The sequence below is a fragment of the Lissotriton vulgaris genome, chromosome 2_2 (assembly GCF_964263255.1).
Source record: "Lissotriton vulgaris chromosome 2_2, aLisVul1.2, whole genome shotgun sequence".
Classification (NCBI taxonomy): Eukaryota; Metazoa; Chordata; class Amphibia; order Caudata; family Salamandridae; genus Lissotriton; species Lissotriton vulgaris.
The window spans coordinates 20,359,096-20,385,990 of NC_141688.1; the positions used below are offsets into that span (position 1 = coordinate 20,359,096).

The 26,895-nt window shown below is 48.1% G+C and overlaps 1 protein-coding gene across 7 annotated transcripts in view; it reads left to right on the plus strand.

Annotated features, from left to right (window-relative positions):
* Window positions 1–26,895, plus strand: part of CPEB1 (cytoplasmic polyadenylation element binding protein 1) — a 443,269-nt gene that overhangs the window by 144,307 nt on the left and 272,067 nt on the right. For 3 of the 7 annotated variants that reach the window (XM_086959196.1, XM_086959198.1, XM_086959195.1), the window contains exon 3: window positions 10,179–10,373. In XM_086959196.1, the coding sequence (XP_086815322.1) occupies window positions 10,179–10,373 (195 nt within the window). Of the gene's footprint in view, window positions 1–9,739; window positions 10,016–10,178; window positions 10,374–26,895 lie in introns of those variants that run through there. The other 4 variants (XM_086959201.1, XM_086959202.1, XM_086959197.1 and 1 more) reach the window with 2 other exon arrangements.

Below are 26,895 nucleotides of genomic sequence, written 5' to 3' on the forward strand. Positions count from 1 at the left end.
CCCCTGCCCAATGACTCTTCCCACGTCCCATTCTACTCCTGTCAAGGGAAGACTCCAACAATACCTGCCAGCCTGGGAAAATATCACATCAATCAGGTTATTGTCTAGAACTAACATCTACCCCCCTCTAAACATACCACCCAAACAGCGTCCAATGTCGCAGGAACATTTAACATTTCTCAGACAGGAGGTAATATCCCTCCTGCAGAAAAATGCAATAGAAATAGTTCCGGAGCATCAGAAAAACAAAGGAGTATATTCCCTATATTTCTTAATACCAAAGAAGGACGGATCTCTAAGACCCATCCTAGACCTCAGACCTCTAAAAAATTTACATAGTCTGATCATTTTCATATGGTGACACTCCGTCCTCCCATTACTGGTATTAAACGACTTCCTTGTCACTCTAGATCTCAAGGACGCCTACTTCCATATTCCCATCCACGCAGTGCACAGAAAATATCTGTTTTGTGCTAGACAGGCAACATTACCAGTTCAAAGTGCTCCCTTTCAGAGTCACAACAGCGCCAAGGGTGTTTACCGAATGCCTAGCAGTAGTAGCAGCACACTTAAGAAGACAACATATTCATGTCTTCCCATATCTGGACGACTGGCTTAAAAGCCATCTCATACAGCAAGTGTGTGCAACACTCACGCTACTATTCAACTGCTTCACGACTTGAGATTCACGGTAAATCACGTCAAATCTCATCTGCAACCCTCGCACATACAACAGTATCTCGGCGCTACTCCCAACTAACACTAGCGTATCCCTCTCCAGCCAGGATAACAAGTGTACAAACTCTCCTAACAAAATTCAAACCAACACTCTACCAGCTCGAGTGTTCATGCTGCTCATAGGGATGATGGCATCTTACATATTTGTAGTGCCTCATGCAAGACTGCAAATGCGTCCACTTCAAGAGTGCCTAGCACACCAATGGAACCAGGCTCGAGGTCCATGAACAGACCTAGTGTTGGTAGACGGTCGGACTCATCGCTCTCTGCAGTGGTGGAACACCAAAAAACTTTGCAAGGGACAACCGTTCCTAGAGCCAGTTCCTAAAGTCATCTTGACAGCGGACGCATCGCTCTCCGGCTGGGGAGCCCATCTACTGCATCACACCATGCAAGGCAGATGGACACCGCAGCAAAAGCTACTCCACATCAACCACTTAGAGTTGCTAGCTGTTTCTAGCTCTGAAAGCATTTCAAACTCAAGTGTCAGGCAAAGCTGTCTTAGTCCGCACAGACAATGACAGCTATGTACTACATAAACAAGGGGGGGGGGGCACACTCTCTGCAGCTGTTAGCACAGCAGATATGGAGATGGGCTAAGAGGAAGATCTTTAGTGGTATAGCCCAACACGTCCCAGGAGTACAAAACACTATCACAGATCTGCTAAGTCGACAAACACAGCAAATCCACGAGTGGGAACTTCATCCGCATGTTCTTCATCCATTCTTCCAAATGTGGGGACTACCTCAGATAGACCTCTTTGCCACCCACAAATGCAAAATGCCCAAGCTATGCCACCAGATACCCACACCCATTGTACAAAGTCAATGCGATGTGGATAAACTGGTCAAAACTATTTGCGTACGCTTTTCCTCCTCTCCCGCTATTTCCGTTAGTAGTACGCAAACTATAACATTCCCCGACGCTCATTCTAGTCGCTCCAACTTGGGCCAGACAACCGTGGTACACCACGCTGTTGCAAATGTCTGTAGTACCACACCAAAAACTAAACCCATCTCCACGCCTAGTAACAGAGAACCATGGAGAGCGAGACACCCAGACCCAGCTCAGCTCAACCTAGCGATCTGGCTCCTGAGGTCATAGTTTGGTTACCTCAACCTTCCTCCAGAATGCATGAACATCATTAACTAAGCTAGACGTCCCACTACTAGAGCATGTTATGCTGCTAAGTGGAAACACTTTGTCATATATTGCCTAAACAACCAAAGAAATGCCTTAGACATGTCTATTCAACACATCATAGGCTATCTATTACACCTTCAAAAGTGTAATTTAGCCTATACATCTATCAGACTACACCTTGCTGCCATTGCAGCATACTTACAAAATAGACAACATCTCTCTTTAGAGTAACAGCTATTAAAGCTTTCATGGAAGGACTTAAAATAATAAGTTCGAGGCATGTGGGCTGCTGAATTCATATCTGTGCATAGATCGCCGCCTAGTGTTGGGTCTGGATGATTGCACATTGTTGTCCTGGAAGAGTCTTCGAAGTATCACGAGATGGGTGGCTTCTCCCCTGGACTACAGTGCGCATGGGCATAGACTCCAGCCGCAGATTGTTTTTTTCCGCCATTGGGTTCGGATGTCTTTAATTCCCTCTTGTCGGAATCGATTAACTTTCTTGAGACCAAAAGGTCTTTAGTCTATATGTCGGTATTAACTTGCGATTGGCATTGCGTCTAGCTCGGCTCCGAGCTGGATTCTATACTCCCGCGTGCTCTCGGCGCGGAAGGCCCAGTCGACGCTCCTGACCTATCGACCGTCCATCATGGACCGAAGTCCATTCAAGAGATGTCCGGTCTGTTACTCTAAGTACCCCCACATCGACGTCCACCCGGTGTGCAACAAGTGTCTGCCGCCAGACCACGATAAGGACAAGTGTATGGCTTGTTCCCGCTTCAGGTCTAAGACGCTTAAGCTTCGACAAGCTGCGCGCCTGGAGGCCCAGCAATCTGCTCCGGCGCCTGTGGACATCTTCAATGCAGGGGAGGTCTGACGAATCTATCCAGGACGTTTCTGAATCAAACCCCGCGTCTGACGTCGAGGAGGACTACGACGCGGATGCTGAGGTGTTCGAGGGCGAAGAAGTCGTCAAAGAGGTAGGAGACGACGACTGAGCCCTCGGGGCCATGGAGGATAGCTCGGAAGAGGAGCTTCCTCAAACTGACTCTGGGGCCGTGCCGATTTAGAAGGCCCAGGTCGAGGGATCGCCTTCGGGCCTTACCCAAGATCTTGCTATGGGTTCCACGGCCCCGCCTTCGGGCCCGGCCACAGACATTGTTGCCGAGCCACTCCCTGGCAAAACGAAACCGAAAGTGAAACCTACGGTCTCGACGCCAGATACTACGCAGGTGCCAGCATCGAAACCGAAAGTGCGCATCGCTTTGGTCGGCTCCAAGGCTTCGGAGGCTTCGGCGCCGAAGGTGGCTATTGAACCGAAAACTCAAGTCAAGGGCGTCGAGACTAAGTCTGCTGCGCCGAAGGCTAAAGTGAAGGTGGTCGAGACGGGCGCGTCGGCGCCGAAGACAATCGACACCGGCAAAAGCCTTGTCGACCTGAGGAAGGCTGTCAGCGAGCCGAAGACTCTCGGTGACCCTAAGAAGCGACTTGATGACCCGAAGGTCCTCACGACCCCGCGTCCGCACGACCAGGCCAAGGGCGTTGCGCCCCGTGAGTCGAATCCGAAAGTGGCCTCAAAGGAGTCCATTGAACCGGCGCGCCCATCTGCCGCGTTCACCAAGGTGACGGACTCCATGCAGCGCATCCGTGAGGGCACCGCGTCAGTCGATCCGAAGGATCCTCCACCTGCAAAACCTGTGGAGAAACCACTTAAAGCGTCTACGCCGATCCACTTCACGTTGCCGCCTAAGACGGCGCTGAAGGCTTTCGCTCCTAAGGCAGTGGCCGGCGTGCCCGAAAAGGTCTCCTCGGCACCGAAGGCGTCATCGGTGGTTCACGGCCCGCAACATCGACTACCTTCGGGGGATGAGCATCATGAACACTTCATCGGCGCCGAAACGGGCAGGCTTTCCCTCCTGAAGCAAAAAATCACCCCAGAACCCTAACTGGAGTCTTACAAGATCCCTCTCGAAAAAGGACTCTGCTTGCTCTCCCGTCTTGGTGGAACCCCTTTTCCCCACAGACTCATGATGTGTCGCCCACATACTCAGATGTGGACGCTGGTGAGGGAGATGATGAGGATGAATACAGTTATCCTGTCTATACAGACCCTGAGGATACCAATGAACCCTGGGCAGCTGGGGGTGACCCTGGGGATCCTCACTCAGGACATGACCCTCAACTTTGTTCCGCTAAGACTTCACCTATAGAAGACTCTGCTGCTTTCAATGCCCTCATTGAACGGGCTGCTAACAATCACAACGTCCAGCTACATGCAGACCCTGTGGATGTGGATTTCCTCTTTGACACCTTTTCAGTATCAGAAAAAACTTAAAACTCTGCATATGCTAAAGGGTGTTTTAAAGCATGCGGCTGAGATCTTTAAAGAACCTACCAGGGCAAGGGTCATAAACCCTAGGATTGACAAGAAATACAAGTCGGCACCTACTGATCCTACCTACATTAAAGGACAGTTGCCTCTGGACTCCCTTGTCGTCTCGAATGCCCGGAAGAGGGCTAATTCTCAGACTACGGGTGATGCTCCTCCCCCAGACAAAGAATCCAAGGTCTTTGAGGCTTCGGGGAAGAGGGTGACAGCACAGGCAGCCAACATCTGGCGCATTTCTAACACACAGGCGCTTCTGGCGCGCTATGACAGGGCGCACTACGATACACTAGAGACCCTGTTGCAACACCTACCTGATCAATACAAGGAAGGGGCTGAGATGCTGATTCAGGACGGGAAACTAATCTCTAACGCTTCCATTAAGTGCGCTCTGGACGCAGCTGACACTGCTGCCAGAGCTATAAACACCAGTGTTATGCTCCGGCGACATGCCTGGCTGAGAATCTCTGGATTTAAGCCAGAAATCCAAACCACCATCCTGAATCAAACGGTTAATCCAGATCACCTGTTTGCCTCGGAGGTTGACACCACCCTAGAAAAAATAAAAGACACTGACACTGCAAAATCCATGGGCGCCTTACAGTCCCAGCAGTTTCGGGGTGGGTCCTTTTGTCGCTCCAGCACTAGAGGCGTCTCCAGGGGCCAGCTCTCCCAGTCCACGCAATACTACAAGGGCAACACTCAGACTACTTACACCAACAAGAGTCGAGGTGGATATCGTGGCAACAGCGCCAAGGGCAGAGGACTTGGAAACAGCTCCAGATCCTCTGCCACCAGCAAACAGTGACGCCTTGTCACTGCCCCCCGACCACACACCAGTCGGGGGAGACTCCAGCAGTTCATGTCCGTCTGGAAGTCCATCACCACGGACAGGTGGGTCAGAAAACGTATCCAATATAGTTATTGTCTGGAGTTAACATCCACTCCACCAAACTTGTCCCCAAGACACCGTCCTATGTCGGACGAGCACTTGCACTTATTGCAGCAGGAGGTCACCGTCATGCTGCAAAAAGGAGCAATAGAGCTCGTGCCAGTGCAGGAAAGAGGCACAGGGGTCTACTCCCTGTACTTCTTAATACAATAAAAGGACGGGTCCCTCAGGCCCATCCTGGACCTCAGGCCACTCAACTACTACATCCTGTCGGAGCACTTCCATATGCTGACCCTGCAGCAAGTGCTCCCGTTGCTCAGGCAGGGGAAATTTCTCGCAACTTTAGACCTAAAGGATGCATACTTTCACATTCCACTGCACCCTTCACACAGGAAATACCTCCATTTCACCATACAAAAAACCAGCACTACCAGTTCAAGGTTTTGCCTTTCGGTGTCACCACGGCACCCAGGGTGTTAACAAAGTGCCTGGCGACAGTGGCGGCGCATCTCAGGAGACGGAACATCCACGTCTACCCATATCTGGACGACTGGCTCATCCAAGCAAAGTCAGCCCAGCAGTGTGCCGCCCACATGTCCCACACCATTCACCTCTTGCACGATCTAGGATTCTCACTGAATTACCCAAAATCCCACCTCCAGCCCGCCCATGTACGGCAGTATCTGGGCGCAACCATAAACACTCTGGCGGCCTCAGCACAGCCAAATTTAGTGAGTCAGCAGCATTCAATCGCTGATACAGAAATTCAGACCTCAACACGCTTCCAGCAAGAGTGTTCATGCAGTTGATAGGCATGATGGCCTCCTGTATTTCCATAGTCCCGCACGCGAGGCTACATATGCGTCCGCTTCAGGAGTGCTTAGCACGTCAGTGGACTCAGGCTCGCGGGCAGTTAAACCACCAAGTGTTGGTGAGCGGTCGGGCATACAACTCTCTGCATTGGTGGAATCCACAAAACCTTTGCAGGGGCCGACCGTTCCAAGAGCCTGTGCAACAGATCATCCTGACGACGGACGCCTCTCTCCAGGGATGGGGAGCTCATGTCCTCCACTACACTGTGCAGGGACTATGGACGCAGCAGCAACGGAAGATGCACATCAATGTTCTCGAACTGATGGCAATCTTCATGGCACTCAAAGCCTTCAAAGTACATCTGTGCAACAAGGTTGTGTTGATCCGGACGGACAACATGGCGGCCATGTACTACATTCAAAAGCAGGGAGGAACACACTCTCCGCAGCTGTCTCACCTGGCTCAGAGCATGTGGAAGTGGGCCATTGAGAGGAACATCTTCCTCATGGCGGAACACCTCCCAGGCAAAGACAATCAGATGGCGGACCTGCTCAGCAGGCACAGCCACCAAATGCACGAGTGGGAGATAATCCATCAGTACTCTAACCGTACTTCCAAAGGTGGGGTCATCCAGAGATAGACCTGTTCGCCACAAGGGAGAACGCAAAAGGCCAAAGCTTCGCCGCTAGGTTCCCACACCCGCAATCGCAGGGCAATGCGATATGGATGAACTGGTCAGGCAGATTTGCGTACGCTTTTCCCCCAGCACCTCTGATACCGCTGGTGGCACGCAAGCTCAGGCAGCACTCGATGACTCATCCTGGTTGCTCAAACGTGGGCTCGCCAACCATGGTACACCACGTTTCTGGAACTGTCCGTGGTACCGCATCAGAGGCTACGTCTCACACCCAGCCTTCTGACGCAGAGCCATGGCAACATTCAGCATCCAGATCCGCAACAGCTCAACCTGGCGATCTGGCTCCTGAAGTCATAGAGTTTGGCTACCTGCACTTCCCTTCTGACTGTATGGACATCATTCGAGAGGCAAGGAAGCCCACCACCTCCAGAACAGGCAGGACCTCTCCCTTTTCAGGGTGCCTGCCGTTGAGGCCTTTCTGGAGGGACTCAAACTAGTCATTCCTCCGGACTCCACCAGCTCCGACTCCACCAGCTCCGGAGTGGAACCTCAATGTGGTCCTCACCCGGCTGATGGGTCCTACCTTTGAACCACTGCATTCCTGCGAGATTCAATTCTTGACATGGAAAGTGGCTTTCCTCATAGCGATTACATCACTGCGACGAGTTAGTGAGCTCCAAGCACTAACTATCCAAGAGCCATTTATTCAAATTCATTCTAACAGGGTGGTGCTTCGCACTAACCCTAAAGTGTCTCAATTCCATATTAACCAAACAATTGAATAGCCTGTTTTCTTCCAAAATCCTGAATCATTGGCGGAGCAGATGCTCCACACCCTTGACGTTAAAAGGGCCCTGATGTATTACATCGATAGGACCAAGGATTTTAGGAAGACTAAGCAACTTTGTCGCCTTTGCACCACACCACAAAGGTAACCCTATTTCCAAGGCTGGTATTGCTAGGTGGATCGTTAAATGTATCCAGATCTGCTATCTGACAGCAAAACGTACTCTCACCATTCCACCAAGGGCCCACTCCACCAGAAAGTTGGGGGCCTCTCTGGCATTCCTTGGAAACATTCCTTTGGAAGACATATGTAGAGCAGCCACATGGTCTACCACACACACATTTACAAAGCATTATTGTGTTGATGTGCACTCCAAACAGCAGGCAGCTGTACGGCAGGCTGTTCTCAAAACACTTTTCCAAACTGCTGCAGCTGGCACGGGCGGCAGCCGCTAATGGAGGGACTGCTATGTATTCTATGCACAGATATGAATTCAGCAGCCCACATGCCTCGAACCGAATATGCTACTTACCAGTATGCATCTGTTCTTGGCATGTAGGGGTGCTGACCTTCATATCGCCCGCCCTCCTCCCCGGCGCCTGTAGCGGCTGCAGCACTCACAAATACTTCTAGCATAGTTATCATTCAGTTTCACTCCATATTTGCCACAATGGCTAAAAACAATCTGAGGATGGAGTTGATGCCCATGCGCACTGTAGTCCAGGGGAGGAGCCACCTATCACGGATACTGCGAAGACTTTTCCAGGACAACAATGTGCGATCATCCGGACCTAACAATAGGCGTGATCTGTGCAGATATGAATGTCAGCAGCCCTACATGCCAAGAACAGATGCATACTGGTAGATAGCATATTTGTTACTATTTAAACATCTGTTTGTGGCATGTAATGCTGTGTATTAATATGCACCCACCCTCATCCCAGGTCAACGGTGTTGGTTGCATTTCTACACAATTTTTTTTGCATGGTCCTCTTCATAGGATAAATCATCCTTGCACTCCATCATCTCCCGCCAAACAATCTAACAATAGAGTAGAGGACCATGTACATTGCAAGCAGGAGTCACTACACCTCTGGACTCAAAACTTCTACAAAGAAAAAAATGCACACTTCCAAACCCAACGGTAGATGTTAGCAATTGAATCTACAGCACTACATGCCACAAACAGATGCTTACAGAGTAAGTTAAATTTACACTAATATTTGAGAATTGGAATTTATCTTTTAGATGGCAGTTACCTTGAATCTGTCGTGCATGTACCTACTTTAGAAACCGTGTACTGCAGGGTGGCTCCATGAATTGCATTTCCCACTACTTAGGTGGCGCATTACACTCGCCGATCTTATTTCAAAACTATTTGCTTGTTTCATTGTTCTGTAATGGTCATTGCATGCTTAAAACACCTGGGTGTATATAGATGCTATAGTTCAGTCGTGGGCAGGGTTTTTATTTCTCGTGGGTGAGATTTCTCTTCTGCTATATTGACTGTGCAATCCTTCAGCTTGTTGACATTTGACAGTGCCCAGACAAATGCACTGGAGTGGCAAGGGCGTTGTCACAGACCTGAGTGCCCTTGCAGATTGCTGCATCAGAGCAGTAGGGCCAGTGCAAGGAACATTGAACTGATCTCTGAAATAATGGTCTCGTCCGCACCTTAACTACTAAACATCACTCCTTTGCATTGACAGGCTTTGACATCTTGAGGTATTTGGCTGATGCATGGAGTTAGGCTCGGCCTGCCCTACTGAGGGGTGAGTGTCGGCGTAACTGTTCAGTCTTGTGATGCATAGACACAGCAGTGCCTTTTAAACTAAACTTTTATTGGTGCCTGGGTCACCACGCCCTGGCCCTCGTGACTCCTTGGAGTGCAGTTCCCTGCCTTTTCAATCCCTCTTAACCCCCTCACTCCCACCCCGTAGCAGTGGCAGCCAGGCCCCCTCAAGTCTTTACAGCTGTACCTTTGGCGGCATGCTGGAGTTTCCCTTTCATTTTCCCATTTGAAGTGCTGTATCATCCTGCCCTCCCGGCGGTGACGCCGGCATTGAGTTCAGTCCACTCCCTTGCAGCTAAACAATGTCTTCATTTTCTTTCTCTTCTGAAGGTTATCCACATTACTCAGTGGTAAACAATGCAGCGTCAGTGAGCCAGTAGCCAAGTTTAGGCGAATAGATTATGCTAGCAGAATTTGTACAGCTCGGGGCTGCTGATTCAGGGCTGGAGACGGTCCAGCGCTGAAGAGCAGGGCTTTTGGGTGGGGAGGGGCTGGCGAGGGGTGGAGGTTGGGCGACGCAACACTGAACTAGCAGATTCTCCTCTGCACTGTCGCTGCGCAGTAGTGTGCACGGGACTCGGCAGAGATACCCACTGCGTCCTGTTTGCTCGCTCTTCGCTTCAGACTGGCTGGCTTTTTTTGTGACCCAGCCTGCCTTGGTTACACCTTTCTTCCCATATGCGAGACTGCCTTTTTATCCACCCCTCCCTTTTAAGCAATTGTTCTGTTGCATTGCGAAGCTGATGTCACAGGCGGCAGCGTGGAAGACTGTCAGCCGCTGGGTCACATGCCGGCTCAGTCAGTAATGCAGACAGGATAGGAAAGGGTGGGGGATTTTTTTATTTGTTTGGGCTGCCGAATGCATGGCTGCCTCCTGGGTCTGGAGGTGGCACAGGGACGGCGGCACCAGCTTTCCGCCATTAGAGTGCCTTTTGAAGAGACTCAAACTCTGCTCCCTTAACTCTCGCTTTTCTTGTGTTACGCCCCAGCAGACTTCCAGGACTCCGAGGGGGCAGCGGCGGCCAGCAAGATGCTCTTCCCCACCTCCGTGCAGGATCCGCCTCGAGGACTGCCCGACACCAACGACCTGTGCCTCGGCCTGCAGTCCCTCAGCATGACCGGCTGGGACCGACCCTGGGGTACCCACGACCTGGAAGCGGCGGCCCACTCCTCCGGCCCCTCAGGTGAGTGTCGGAGGGCAACAGTTTGTCGCCCCTCCCTCTGCTGTCTCTAGGCTTACTGTGGCTGTCAAGTGGTCTGAGTGCGAGGGATGGGAGGGGATTCGCACATAAAATGGGATTTGGCACACGAAGTAGTGGAATTTTGCCTAAACTGTGGTGCGCACAGAATGCATCGGATTTAAACAGGTGGACACTTGCTCACGAGTGACGCTGCAGAATAACACCAGCCCGCCCTAGGAGTGGGTCGAAGCTGATTAGTTGCTTTGCTTGTATTATTGCAGAGTTTAGTTACCGTGATAATTGGGGTTCTTTTAATCGAGTGTTTTGAGGTGCACAACATTACGCACTAATTTTAATTTTGTTTTTGCTGTGCGTGTCGTACGAATTCTGATTGACCAGCCGGCTAGGCCCCTCCAGATGGAGCACTCTGCAGACTTCTGTCCGGCTTAGATTTGTAATGGCTTTCAAGCCCCAATCTGAGGGTTTTAAACTATATTAGATTATCTTTGAGAAGTTTTTTTTGTGGCGATAGTGCTAGAAAAGTGCTTTAGATGGGTTTAATTTTGCTTGAGGAAACCTTCCTAACAAATGTATTGTAATTTGGTACGATGACGTTTCACTTCACTTAAACCAGCTTGCTCGGAGGTGTTGATGCATCCTCTGGAATGGCACGAGAGATTGGCAGGGTACTCATTGCTGCTGCCGCCACATTGCCGAATTGCGGGTGGCTTTGAGATGCTTGAACGTTCTAATCCCTCCTTGCAGTAATTTATGAAGGCGTGCTGTGACCTACTCTTACCACCTCCTAAGGACCTCCCTTGACTGTTGTCACGGTATAGCATATACTGCTGGTAGTGGTTTTGCCGTGGATCTATTGTGGTCATAGCTATAAACTTTAGTTTATTTCCCCTTTAGGAAACTGGTATGTTGTGCTATTTTATTACTTTGGCCCTTCACGTTACCAATTGCCCCTCACATTTTAAAGTCTCCACAAGGACAGTCCAGCTCCTTCTGCACTCATCCTCATGCAAAAAAGGAAACCATTCCTTATCTCCTGCATACGAAGCTTGCATACCATGTGGAATTCCATTCAGAACATTACCATCTTTAGTATTGTAGATGTGGCCAAAAGTTAACATTGTAACTGGTATTTGTAGTACACACAGTTACATGATTGACAGTCTTGTGGATGTTAAAAATGTAATTTTAAGTAACATGGTGATAGTGGAAGTATAAACCACTAGGTCACCATGGTACCTGCCATTAGATAGGGCAAGCTAGGTAGGTTCGGTCCAGACTGATCACCAGCCAGTTGAAATGCACACCAGCGGGACCCGATCGGCTTCATAGGTCATACCAACCCATTTCCCTCGACAAAACTGTCACCAGGGGTAATGGCAGCACACGATCGGATCCATGAGGAACAACCGACTCGGAGTCGAAGTACTCCATACAGTGGATTTGTAAGTAAATAATCCACTACACTCACAGCACACTTTAGGGCGTGTGCTGATATCACCACTGACCATTCCACCCTTTTTTTGTCGCACTTTTTGGTCCTGAAGAAAGCCTGATGAACCAACAGCCAGGCTGAAACTAGTAGACCTATATCTCCGCAGCGAGGCAGAGGTACATTTAAAAACCTCATGCAAATCCCGAGAATGTTTTTACCCATGTCCTAGTGCCCTTTTATTAAAACTTTTACAAGGGTTATTCCTAGAGGCATTTTTAACTCCTAACTGCACTTTCACATAGACCTCACTTTCTTTACACAAACAACCTGCTCTGCTGTTACTCGGGCGTTGAAGCACAGCTGGATTGCGCTAGGTGATCCAGCTGGGCCCGATGAAGCATGCCACTTACTAGGTAGGTGGGTGAGGGGTTTCCTAAAAATATTTGCAGCTTTAGCTCCTTCTGAAGGTTTTTGGTCCGGACCATAGACCTGGAAAACCTCAGACTTGTCCATTCTGTTAGTTAACTTTTCCTCTTCCCCAAGTAGTAATGAGCAGTTTCCTTACGCTCTAGTTTCAATATATAAATGAGACCCCAGACATAGTCTGAAGTTGTCTGAAATGCATGCAATGCCACATTGAGAGGTAGAGATTGTTTTTCTGGCAGGGACTGTAGTTTAAAAGGATACAAAGCAGGTACTTAAACCACTTTTTATTTGAAGAGAAGTTCACTTTCCGGAGGGGTGATAGTGCAACCTTTGCTGCTATAACACTGTAAGAAACCTATCACAGCTGATTTCCTTCAGCTTCAAGGCCAAATGTGGACAACAAATGCCCTAAGTTGATATCCCACTCTTACGAAGGAGAGATTTGGCTAGTCACAGTAATTGACATGAGTTTTAAGCACTTGACACCAAAGTGAAACTGGATCCAAACTCTCCCTCTCGCTTGGTTTTACCACTCCCTTGTTTTATCCCACCTTGAAGATGACTTGATGAACTAGGAATTTAACACCACCAGTCTTCAAGAAAAAAAGCCTGTGGTTATGCTGCCACAATTTGAAATCTGATCAGTAGCATCAAGGGGAGCTCGCACTTTAACTTGTGTTGCCATTTTACACTTTACAACAAGTGAAATCCATAGGACTCTTTTTTAAAGAAGTAGTCCTATAACCGTGAAAAGGCCCACGTTGACCTTGCATTTATTAGAGATGGACAACTTTTGCTGTTCAATTCTAGTTTCATTGCAAATCTAGACAGTGCTCCTATTCATAAGTCACAAAGACAACCTTGTTTTATTTACCACTGAATTTCCACATTCTAAATAGAATACTTGGTTGACATCTTTCTTTCAGGAGAAAAGACTACATTTATTGTGGCAGCGCTCTAGATACCAAAATGCTTCTTAAAGTGGAAATGAGCGTCCTTTAGATTGCTGGAATACAGATTTTTGAGAGTGCTGGAATTAAACTGAAAATTACTTTTCAACTGGAACCTGGCCTGTCGATTGTTCTTTGCTTAACTCAATTCTTATTCGTATGTTTTCCTTCACACTTAAACTCCAAAGAGGACTGCAAGGATGTTCTGCCCCTTCTGTTCATCCTAACCCCTGAACCGCTTTTAGAAAAGGTCGGAATGAAGTCCAGCATAAATCCAAAACCCATGACTCATTAAATTCTAGGTTATGCCAACGTTTTGATTAACTGTCTGCAATTGGCTCCAGTCCATCCCAAGAATTAAATCTAGATATCCCTCCATTATGGTCCAAACTTGAGTAACCACTAGCTAAAACCATACACTCCAGATTGTGCTTGACAGCAGTTCTTCTAAATAATGTATATGGAACCTCTTTCTTGTTACACTCAGACACAAACTCCAACTTAATACAAAGGACATTTAATGACTAAATCAGAAAGGTCTATGTTCTAGTCCCCTCCCACCCAGTTCGCGATCATCAAAACTGTTCACGTATACTTTATGCTTATGTTCCCATGTTCGTTCGTGCCAATTGTGTTTTTTTGCCTTCCTGAGAACTACACAACTCTGAATACTTTCCTTTGGTGTAGAACATACCTTAAAATCAAAATCCAGAATCTTAAAATACTGAAACGAGTTGGAATTAACTTTCCAAATGTCAACCTTTAGCAGAGTAGTCTGGAACTAACCCAAACTTTCTTGTGACTTAAATCCTCGGAAACTTAAATGTCCCTAGGTCAAACGTGTTCTTCCTAACACCAATATTCTTCTATTTTCCTCTATACTGGAAACCGGAAATCCAATTTCATAACCTCATCCTCCTGTTCAATAAAACATTAAACAAAATTAACTGATGGGCCCATCAGATTGAATGGCTCAACACATCAAATGGTACTTCAAAAACGTAAACTGCATCCTCCTGAAACACATGCTTGAGGAATAAGATCTTTTGGAATAGGTTTTCAAGCCAATGCTATTGTGGTGGTTGAAGACCACTGAATCCAATATTCTCTAGATCAAGAAAAGTAACTTGAGGATATTAAGTGCACTGTGGTTCACTTAAAAGTTCTGCACAAATTAAATTGCCACTTGGTGAACCACCCAAGCAGGCAGACTTTCATAAACCCATGATTGTGAGCCCACACCACCTCCCCAAAACACATTTGCTCTTCTGTGCTGCACCTATAGTCTCCTGGACGTGTGCACATCTCGGTCTGTTCTAGGGGAGGATCAGCCAATCTGAATTTGTATTGGTTATGCATGTATTTTTAATTGTCCATTGGACACCATGATCCCCTAACAGACTTTGCAAAGCCTATTGTTGCTGGCCATGCTGTTCTAAATTTGGGATTTATGGTGGTGAATCTGATCCATCCTGGCAGACTACACCGTAAGATAAGCTAATGTAGCCTGGAAATCGCAACTTGATACAGATCTCCAATGGAGCTTCATATAACTTATCAATCATAACACTTGTACGTGCTACTCACCCGGAAGGGTCTCAAGGCGCTTGGGGGAAGGGGTCCGCTACTGCTCGAACAGCCAGGTCTTGAGTTGTCTCCTGAAGGCGAGGTGGTCCTGGGTCAGCCTAAGGTGGATGGGGAGGGAATTCCATGTCTTGGCCGCCAGGTAGGAGAAGGATCTGCCTCCAGTGGTGGCTCTTCGGATGCGTGGTACGGCGGCGAGGCTAGTAGACCGTAGCTATTGGGTGGGCGTGTAGAAGGTCAGGCGGTCGTTGAGGTACTTGGGGCCCAGGTCGTGGAGAGACTTGTGTGCGTGGGTGAGGAGCCTGAACGTGATCTTGTTGACGGGGAGCCAGTGCAGGTCCCTCAGGTGGCCGGAGATGTGGCTGCGTCGGATGTCCAGGATGAGTCGGGCGGAGGCGTTCTGGATGCGTTGGAGTCTTTTCTGTAGCTTGGCTGTGGTTCCGGCATAGAGGGTGTTTCCGTAGTTCAGTCGGGTGGGGACGAGGGCCTGGGTGCCGTCTTCCTGGTTTCGGTCGGGATCCATCGGAAGATCTTGCGAAGGGTGTGAAAGCATGATGAGGAGACGCCGTTTACTTGTCTGGTCATCGAGAGGGAGGAGTCCAGGATGAAGCCCAGGTTGCGTGCGTGGTCTGTTGGCTTGGGGGCGGTGCCCAGGGCTGGGGGCCACCAGGAGTTGTCCCAGGCGGATGGTGATGGTCCCAGGATGAGGACTTCCGTCTTGTCTGAGTTCAGTTTCAGGCGGCTGTTCTTCATCCACTCGGTGGGGACCGCTGTTGGTTTCTTCAGTAGGGCGCTGAGCTCTGCATGCTTCCAGCTCTCCGGGAAGGTGGCAGTGTTAAAGGAGGTGTTGATGACGTCCCGCAGTTGGAGTGCGATGGTTGAGCCGGCCTTGTTGAAGACGTGGTGGGGGCAGGGGTCGGTTGGAGTACCGGAGTGGATGGTGTTCATCGTGCGGGCTACGTCTTCGGTGGTCCAGGTGCGGAGGGTGGCGGTGGGGTGCGTTGGTTCGATGGTTAGGTGCGTGGATGGTGCGCCGAAACTGTTGTGGATGTCGGCAATCTTGCGGTGGAAGAACGAGGCGAGGGAGTCGCAGAGGTCTTGTGAAGGGGTGATGTCGTTGTTGCCGGTGCTGGGTTTGGAGAACTCCTTGACGATGCTAAAGAGTTCCTTGCTGTGGTGGGCATTGTTGTCCAGTCGCTCCTTCAGTGATTTCTTCTTGGTGGTGCGGATGAGCTGGTGGTGCTTGCGGGTGGTGTGTTTGAGGGCGGTCTGTTGTCAGTGGTCTGGTCGAGGAGCCAGGCTTTCTCGAGGGTGCGGCAGGTCTTCTTGGAGTCCTTGAGTTCGTCGGTGAACCAGGGGGCCTTCTTGCTTCTGGGTCTGCGGGAGGGTTCTTCAGTGGTGCGAGGTCGTCCGCGCAGGCGGTCAGCCACTGCGTTAAGTTGCAGGCTGCTTCGTTGGGGTCCGATGTGCTGGCAGGTGGGTTCTGGCTGAGGGAGGTGGTGAGCTGGTCGGCGGTGATCTTGCTACAGCTCCTGTGAGGAACCTGTTGCGGGTGGTGGTGGGTTGTGGTTTTTCTGAAGCTGAAGTGGACACAGCTGTGGTCGGTCCAGTGGAGTCCGGTGGAGTGGCTGAAGGTGATGTGCTTGCTGGATGAGAAGACGGGATCAAGCGTGTGGTCGGCGTAGTGGGTGGGGGTGTTGACGTTGACCAGTTGCTTGAGTCCGAGGTTGGTGAGGTTGTCCAGCAGAGTGACTGTGTTGCGGTCCTTGTTGTTCTCCAGGCGGAAGTTGAGGTCCCCCAGGAGGATGTAGTCGGCAGAGGGGAGGGCTTGTGGGCTGATGAAGTCCGTGATGTCTTCGCTGAATTGTGCGTGGTCCCGGGGGTCTGTAGATGAGGGTGCCTCTGAGGGTCATCTTTGGGTCGGTGTGAATCTGGAAGTGGAGGTGTTCGGCGGTGGCGAAGGTGTCGTCGGTGTCGGTCGTGATGCGGATGGTGTTCTTGTGGACGATGGCGATGCCTTCTCCGGTCTGGTTGACGCGGTCCTTCCTGATCTTGTAACCATCCGGGATGGCGATGGCGATGTCCGGGGCTGAGGAGGCGTTCATCCATGTTTCAGTGAGGAAGGCGATGTCTGATGTTGTGTCGGAGATTCCAGAGTTCCACAGCATGTCTGTGGACGGAGCGGGTGTTGAGCAGGATGCACGTGAGGTCTCTGCTGGAGTTTGGCTTGGCGGGCACGGTGCAGGTTCGGTATGACCATGGTAACCATACATAATACAGTATAAAGTAACAATAAAAAATGAATTCTCCAGCCCATTACATAAAATACTTAGAGCTCAAACAACCGACTTCCAGCAGTACATAATTTCCTGACCTGTATAAAGTGAACATGCATAGTGCCACAGATGTACAAAAAAATGCATACTAAATTTTTATGAATTCGATCCTAAAAAGGGACATTGTGCATAATACAACATAAAATATTCAAATATTGCAAGCATGCCTAATGCCACAAATTAATACAGTAGTTGTATACTCTAATCCGATAAATACAACCTTTAGGAAGTAGCATCGCACGTAATACAGGGCCTAATACGGTGTCGGTGCAAGGACCAACGGACCATAGGTCGGCAGTTTCGCACCCCTTATTACAATGCAACCACGCATGGTGCGGTCACAAACTCACATTTCTCTATGGGATCTTGTGCTACAGTCAAACGGGCCACAGCACAGGCTCCCATAGAGAAATGGGAGTTTGTGTAAATCTGTGCACCACATGGCAGGCACCTCATGGTGCATTGATTTACAGGGGTGTACTATAGGTACCCCCTCTGTCCCCAACCTTAGGCCGCAGGGAGCCCTGCTAGGGACCCCCAAAGTCTCTTTACGACAGGCTTTCTAGATTGAAAAGCCCGACTGGGAAAGCATGTTGGAAACAGACATCCTAATCCAGACGGCGTGAATGCCCTCCGCATGAGATTGAAGTGGGGTTTCTACTGGCGGCTGAGCTCCATGAACCCGTTGGAAGCCAGCCGAACTGACCGGTCGGTTTAAGTTCAAACCACCACAATCCTAATATGGCCATGCTGTTCTAAATTTAGAATGTATGGGAGTGAATCTGATCCCTCCTGGCAGACTCCACGTTAAGAAAAGCTAATGGACCTGGAAATCACATTCTTATTTGATAAAGATCTCCAATAGAGGTTCATATAACTTATGACCATGGTAACCATACATAAGTATACATACAGTATAAAGTCTCAATAAAATGAATTCTCCAGCCCATTACATGAAATACTTAAAGAGCTCAACCAACCGACTTCCAGCAGTACATAATTTCCTAACCTTTTATAAAGTGGACATGCATAGTGCCGCAGATGTACAAAAAATGCATACTTGAGTTTTATAAACTCAATTCTAAAAAGGGATTCAGGGGTCAGAAGTCAAACCAAGGATGTTGGTTGGAGGCTTTCCGACCTTCGTCCTAGTGAGGGCCATAGTATGCAAATATTAAATGTCAAGCCTGAATGGATTGAATTATGCTATACAACAACCTTAAAAAATGATATCCAGCAACCTAGGGAGTACACATATGCCTGCAACTATAACCATACAAGTTCATCCATGCAAGTTTGAGAAATTAAGATCTAAGAAAGGGTGACCTAGATTATGCAGTAGTCCACCAGCAGTGCCTCAGGGACCTTAATACATGTGTTAAAAAATATAAAAATTGATATATCTTATTACAGGGCATTTAATTCGGTGGAAACTTTACATACATTTTGCTCTGGAGGCTAGTAAATGTGTAAAACAGGTCTTCAATGACAGCAAGAATTCTGTACCTTGGGACAACCAAAACGTTCATGCTTAAGAGCTTGGTTATATAACGGTCACAACTCCACTTTTATCATTTTTCGTGATATTGTCCCAGATATCAGTGACACTTAAGGGGAGCATATCCATACTCGGTGAAAGACCTCATCTGATCCTGTGGGGCAAATTCCAAATTAAGTAAGGCAGAGGTCTAGTCATATGCCAGTCTAATTCAAACAATCATAGTTTAAGAGCAATTTGGGGACTATGTCTCTAGCTAGATTGACTTAGACAGTCATTACAAAATGCTTCAAGGCAGACTTGGGCATAGGAGAATCTACATTAGAGTCCAAAAATGTAATTTGTCTGCTCAAAGGACCTTCATCTCCTTTCTTCCTGAAAAGAGCATTTCGAGCATCAAGGCTGCATGTAGCACCCTCGCCACACCTCACCATAGGAGCAAGTTTTTCCCACCAAGAAAGCAGACCAAGAAAAGTAGTACCAACCAAACCAGTGCAGTGCATGAGGGGCTGTAAGTGTCTTCAAATGACATATGTAGTGAAATATTAAAACGTCAATCCCCTTAAAGGATGCCAGAGACTCGTATCCAACGCTTCACACGTAGAACACAATGATGGGAGTTTTTTGACCCTATAAACGGATAGGACATGCAATAAATGTCTCAATTAAAAAATCAACATTTGCCTGAGGGCCCTGTTGAACAAAAATTCGAGGTGTCTAGGCGCGCAAACTTACAAAAGCTGGGACTTAACTGGTATGAGGCCAAGGAATATAGGCTCCTAGAGATTAAAATGCCATGTTTTTAGTCTTTTTCTAAAACAGAGAATGTCGGATTCCTTTTTCAGGAATAGAGGAAGGGTGTTGCAGAGACTGGAGGTGCTGCCAGTAAAGCTTCTGCCCAATTTTACTTTCTTTACTCTGAACATTATTACAAGCTGTTTCCGAGCAAATGTATCGTGGCGAAAGGTACCATTTAAACAACAACTTAAAACACGTGGGCCTTCTCCACTGAGAGCCCTAAAAGCAATGCATAGGGCCTTAAGCTGTATACGCTTCTTGATAGGTAACCAGTGGAGAAGTGGAAGGGCAGCTGAGATGGATTCTCTTTTGGATGTGCCTAATAACATGCGTGCAGCTGAGTTCTGTAGGAACTGCAGGTTATTTAGACTTTTTTTCCTTGTACATGCAAAAAGAGCATTTGCGTAGTCAATCTTTGAAAGTATCAGAGTACTGTTCTTCGCAGGTCCTTTGGAATGAAAGGAAAGATTTTCCGTAAGTTTCATCGTAAAAAGTAGGCAGACGTGATAGCATTCACTTGCCCTTCGAAGGTTAACTGGTCGTCAAAGAGGACTCCAAGATTTTTTACCTTTGTGACTGGCAGTGGAAATTATCCATTTTCAGATGGCCACCAGTCTTGGGACAAGGAGGTATCGTTCCCCAAAGAGCATCACCTCAGTGTTGCCAGAGTTTAGTTTTAACTAAGGGACATCCGTTTTCCAATCGCATGCAGTTATGAAAGCGCTTTGCTGTCTTGGATATTAGATGATGGAGATCACTAATTGTGTAGTCTGCATAGGTAACTGCTGAGAACCCAAATGATCTAATTAGCTTGGCCAAAGGGGCCACAAATGTTAGAGGGTCGCACTTAGCGAAGAACCTTCGGGGATGCATCAGGGGAGAGAAAGATGGAGATTTGAAATTATCAGCTGCGACAAGCTGGATTCTGTCTGACAAATGATTTGACTGAAGCGAGGGCTTTATCCTTCACCCCTATGTCCTCCAGTCTCTTCAGAGATCCAGTAAACCAGCACTTCACTATCCCCTGCATCCAGTCTCCATCTAATCTGTTTTGAGGCACCTATCCAAGCCAATTCAGTGCTATAATACTTCCTAAAGCCGAATTGGCATGGATCTAAAAGACTCTGGTCCTCGATGAAAGCTGTAAATTAAGAGCTTTCTCTCTTTTTACCGTGAGAGGCAATATAGAAATAGAGCGATAATGCCCCAGATCTAGAGTACGTAGATTCCCTTTTTTTAATTAAAGGGAAAATGTGCTATCTTCCAGACGCTAGGGAATTTTCCTGACCTCACCATGAGGTTAGATATCTGCAAGGTAGTCTGAAATAGTGTCTAAATGCGTATTTTATTTGGTGGGCATGGATCCTGAGGAGAGCCAGATGTGGTTTGTAGCAGGATGGTTTTAATTTGGTCCTGGGAAAATTCAGCAAAAGAGATCAATAGGGACTTGTTGCTGGTTTGGGAGTCTGCGTAACATTCAATGGTCTTATTTTGGGAGTTATGATAATCCTTAGGATTAGAAGAGAAGAGATTAAAGACAGACTTAACCTTATCTTGAAAAAAGGAGGCCAGTGAATTACAAAAAGTTTGATCCATTCCCTGAACCCTCTTATCAAGAGGTTTAGATAGCGGTTTGACAGTATCAATCTTCGGAGTAAAGTAATTGGATTGTTCTTTTAAACATTTTTTATATGAAGTTAAACTGTTTATAAATCATTTTTTTCTGAGTCTTCATAATCACGCCTCCATTTTCTTTCCTACCCGCGACATGCTTGTTTAAGCAGTCTTAGGCTTTCTGTGACCCAAGGTTCAGAGGGAGTGTCCTGGTTTCTCCTGCAGAGATTAATTTGTGCAATTCTATCTGCGGCATTCTCCAGCCAACCCTGCTATGGGTTAGCTGCTTTGTCAGGATAAGTGATTATGCAAGGATGTGTTTGATAGAATAGCTTCTAGTTCTACCTCCTTTATCCGATGCCAACTAGGTGCAGGCCTTGCTGGATCCATTTTATTCTGAGGTGTCTTCAAATAGACTACATTAATATTAAACATAACTGCTCTATTATCAGACCATAGTAAAGGTAGGACTTTTGATATGCATAGATGCGGGCAATCCGAAAAGATTCCATCCAGAAGGTGACTTGCCTGATGTGTTGGTTCATTTACCCGTTCTAACCCTAGACTAAGCAGCATGTCAGACATGCTGCGTCCGTGTTCAGTTTTTTTAGGTGTATATTAAAATCAGAGCATTGTAAAATCTGGAGCATTTATTTTTAAATCTAAAATTTGTAAGTGGAGAAGAAACCAGATCAATTCCCAGGGGGCCAGTATAAAAGTATTCCAGTGTTTAAACCATTGAAATGTAAATGCTAGCGCTTCTACCTCTTTTTGGTTGAGAAGTTCAGTAAAGAAGCCTGTAAAGGACTGGCGGCATATTACAATACCTCCTCCGTTTTTCCCTGTCTAGCCTATGACGGAGGACACCTGAGGAGACTGCCGGACTGGGCCGGACCAGATTTGGTCCGGCCCCTACTTCCGCCCAGGATTCTGTGACCAATGTTCTGTCTAGGCACTGAGCATCCAAAAAGTCTGCAATCTCCAGAGTACTTCATCAAGGAGCATGAATTAATTAGGGTGCACAACCTGATTTGTGGCACTGTCCATCCGGTATATGGAGAGTACTCCCTTTCAGGTTAAGAAGGAACATCTGACATATGACCAGTCAGACTTATCACAGTCCTCGGAAGATAAGGCCGGGCCATTGCAAGTCCTAACTAAGTTCTAGTAGTGAATTTCCGGTATAATTAAAGGCCATTTGGGAATTGTATAGAGGAAGTGCCAGGCTGACCAGCACTAGGCACGGGCCAGGCGCAGACTAGCTTGCCTTTTGCGCGCCTTCAGTGTGTCCACTGCGCATCAGCATTATAGTTCCCTGGAAGGTCACGGTGGAAGGATAAACTAAACTGCCACCCTTCCTGAGGCTGAAGAACTGGAAGTGGTGATAGGTAACAGCTGCTCCTTCCCCTTAATCGGCCCAATACTGCGGTGGACCAGGGAGGGGACAAACTAGCACCAGAGAATGCTGAATGGGCATAAGAAATAACCACTTGCGACCGCCGGAGTCCCTCGAGCACTCCACTTTCGAATTTGTCCATACCCAAGTACTAGTTAAACTTCCACTTAGAGCTTAACCGATTCTTATGAAATATCAACATTTTGCTTGTTGGAAATGTGAATCTTCAAAAAATAGACTTCTGCTTATTTTGACAACCCTACAAGACTATGCTGCAAGCCTATTTATGGATACGTCTGCATTCAGTCGGAGCTAATGGACATTGCGCCGGATCATGCCCTTCAGTTTAAGGTGCCTGGATGTACAGGGAGCACCACAGGGGACCCAGCAATCAATCTTGCTAAATAGGATTTTTCATTTTAAGCCTATGGGATAAGCCCTGCATCCCTCCCATCAAGATTTGGCGCTAAGCATCTGAATGCAATTCCGTAAGACCCAAAAGATGGTGCTGTACACCCACATGGAGAATCTTTTTCCTATATCTGACAATTAACTGTCAAACGCTGAGGAGAAATCAACCTCTTGTATACAGGCATACACCAGGAGATAATTTTCGACTATTACTTCAAGGGCTACTATTTTGTCAAGCATGCTAGCATTCCTCCTAAACCCAGTTAGTTCCAGAGGAATTATATTCTGATTATGAGCCCGTTGTAAGTGACAGAGTAAATTCCTGGCAAAAAGGTTGCTAGAAGCATCCAACAATGCTGTCTTCTGAACACTTGCTTGAACTCCTTGTTAAACAGTACAATAAAGCTACCCTTTCATGATGGGATTCTTTCAAGAACAGTGATTGAATAAAGGGCTGAAGAGTGGCGGCTCCTTGGCTAAAGCAGTGTCACCCTACTGCTTTTAAGCAGTCACTAAAGAAAAATTAAATAACTTTTTATATTTCGAATATTTCCTTGTTGCGGCATTGTGGCTGGGATGGGGTGAGGCTGCTCTGCTGACAGGACAAAGATGGGGCATTTGTAATTGCATTTATATTGTGCTTCCTACCCCGACGGCGTCCAAGCACTTTTTCGGCGAGTAGCACGCTACTCCTGGACCCATAGAGGGTTAGTGTTGAATTGGTATAGTGAAACATGCAAGTACATTTTAAGTGGTGGATAGGTTAGTCAGTTATTTGTAATTTGAATGATAGGATAGAGGAGGAAAAAAGGTTTGTATTTATATAGCGCTTGTTACCCCTGATGGGGTGTTGAAGCACGCTACTCTGGAAGCCCATAAAGGATTAGTGGTGAGTTAGCATGGTGAAATATGAAAGTAATCTCAGTGGTGGATATTAGTAGATTACTTGGAGTGAGCAGGATAGTGGAAGGATAAAAGGGAAGAAAGTTTGCATTCATATAGCACTTGTTCCCCCTGATGGGGTGTTAAAGCATGCCACTCCGGAACCCATAAAGGATTAGTGGTGAATTAGTATAGTTGAATATGGAATTTGAGAAGTGAACATGTTAGTCTGTTAATTTTGATTGAAATGGAAAGTGGAGGGACAAGAGTGAAGAATTTTTCAGTTTTTTTTAGTTTTTAGGTCTTATAGACTTCTTGTTATATTTTTCCAAAGGCAGGTGTGCAAGGAGTGTAAAGAAAGTGTGGCCATGCTAAAATTAGGATGTAAATATATAATGTAACTACAATTCCATAGGCATCCGGGGAAAGGGTAGGGCACATGTGAATCTACAACACTACATGTCATTAACAGATGATTACATAGTAAGTAACAATCGGCACAGTTGCATGTGCCTGTAGATACACATGCTCTGCATAGACTTGGAAATGGGTGCATAGCTACACAAGCCAGTGTTGTCAGACCATTGAGCTGCCTTACAAGTTTCAGCTTTAGGAATTTTTCCGAGGAAGGTTATAGTGGACCCGTTTTTACAAATGGAATGTTCTCTGGGAGAAAGGTTGTGTGTTCTTTTGGACTTAAAATAGCAAGTTTGTGTACAAATGACTCATCTAGCTATAACTGATTTGAATATTTAGTTCTGTAGTAGGGGATCTGTGTGTAATAATAATCTAGTGAATAGTCCTTCACATGTGCATGAACCCCGGAGCAATCAATGTCTTAAGGTGTCGAAAAATGCAGAACTGCACAGACATTTAAGAGAATTAAAGACCGATAATGCAACCTATATGAACAAGCTACACTGTCCAGTACTTCAACTAGAAATTCCACCAAAAATCCACAAACGGCAAAGTCTGTCCAGATTTCCCTTGCTTCAGCAGCAAAAACCCTCTGGAATGATAGAGAGGAAGACATGGACAGACAAGCCCCATAGGCTGCCATTATGTGGCTCAGAACAGGATACTGTGCCTTTAAAAGAACTTTCCAGAACTTCACAGTATCCCAGAATGCACTGCAGGTCCCTTTTACTTTCAGTTCTTTTTTTCCGGCTCCTGCAAGCAGGACCCTGGAGCATTGAGCTCTCCCTTTTCAAGGGTTTATTGGTGATTTTTCACTTTTGTGCCTTTCTTCTGGTTAATCCTTTGGTGCACTCTTTATTGTCAATATGCCTGCATTATTTGACAAATGTCCAGAGTGCTCCAGGAAGGCCAAATCCGATCCTTATGAGGTGTGTATCCTCTGCCTTCCCTCTTCCCATGTCCCAGAGGTGTCATTTGTCAAGGTTTCTCTGGCAGGACCCTGAAGGATAGAAAGATCAGGCTTCAGGGCCTTGAGGAAAGAAGGCTTAAGGCGCAAGGTGGGTCTGGAGGGGCTTACTCTGCCTGTGCTGAGGCCTCTGGGGGGGGGGCTCCCCAGGGGCAGGAAGACCAGCAAGCGTCCTATTCTCCGCCTGGGTCGGTTGCACCGACTACGGGGTCGAGAGGGATGACTACAGTATGTTCCCCGTCTCCCCAGGGCTCTGGGTCGAGGCGACGTAGACGCTCGACGTCTAAGGAACTGAACAGACCGCCGTCGAGGTCTCCGGTGACTATTTCGTCGTTGTCCTCGTCATGTCTACGTCAAAAGGCCCAGCGTCGGTGCTCAGTCGCGGCGACACCGCCGTTCGTAGTCAGGTCGTCGTCGAGGGGATCCTCGTCGAAGAGATCGCAGTCGAGGCAGAGCAGGTCTCCGTCGAGGCAGAGCAGGTCTCCGTCGAGGCAGAGCAGGTCTCCGTCGAGGCAGAGCAGGTCTCCGTCGAGGCAGTGCAGGTCTCCGTCGAGGCTAAGACTCTCGCCGTCCGGTCGCCGTTCTTAAACGCCGAAGGTCTGGCGCCATTGGAGGTTCGCCAATGTCCCAGGCTGGAAAGGACGGTGGAACACCGGGTTCGGTGTAGTCCATGGTGTATACCCCGACACAGATGCCAGTTACACTCCATTGCTGAGGGGGCTCCCTCCGCGGGCCCCTACTCCTCCGCCGCTACCACTACTTCCTCAATCTCTACCTCGGCTGCCAGCAGACAAGCTGCCTCCGAGGTCTGTCTCGCTGCCCAGATTTCAGACTCCTCCCAAGGGGACCCCTCAGCCCGGCCCCAGCCAAACCAGTCGCCCGCCCCGGTGGAACCGGCGGATCGGCCGAAGCCAAGGAGGTCACGATCCCGCCATAGGACGCGCGGATCGCGGGACTGCATGGACTCCTCAAGGTCCAGGACCAGGACCTATTCACCGACCACCTCTGGGGACAAGGGTGTATCCGGTAGACGACATCAGCACGTTCCAGGATGTTCCGCTGAGGGGGGCAGCAAAATTGGGAATCCCGGTGATGGCTCCAACACCCACAACGTCCGTGATCTTTGAGACTCTTCACAAGAAGCATTTGTCTCGCCCTTTGCTACCACTGGTGACTGGGTTGTTGGAGACCGCGGAGGAGCTGTTCCTCATGCCAGTAGTGGCGAACGCCGCTCCCTCCCGACTTCTGAAGTACAGGGCCCTGGATTCGGCCCCGGCTTTTCTACGAATGGACCTGGTTCCGGACTGTTATAGTGACGGCGGCCAGGAAGCTACATTCTACCTCCCCTTCAACTGTACCACCTGACAAGGAAAGCAGATGGATCGACTCAAGCTGGCAGGAAGGTTTGTGGGACGACATCCACGGCCATTTAGGCCTCCAGCGATGCGGCTTTGCTAGGGCGGTGTGACCGTGCCCTGTGGGAATCCCTTCAACTGTTCACGGAACTCTTGCCAAGAGATAAGAGGGAGGACTTCCAGGAGATCCTCGAGGAGGGGATGCTGGACATTGGCAGGCGCGCTGGTCATCAGCGCGGCTGCGGATGTCTCTTTTGGCTGCCCATGGGTACTGTCATGGGATTAACCAGCGGCGCCATGCTTGGCTCAGGCTCTCATCACTCAAGCCGGAGGCCCAGTAGTCGGTCTGCCCTGCTCAGGGGAAACATTATTCGGCAAGCATGCAGACTATGAGATGGCACGCATGAAGGCGGAGGCAGAGACCCTGACTGCTGTGGG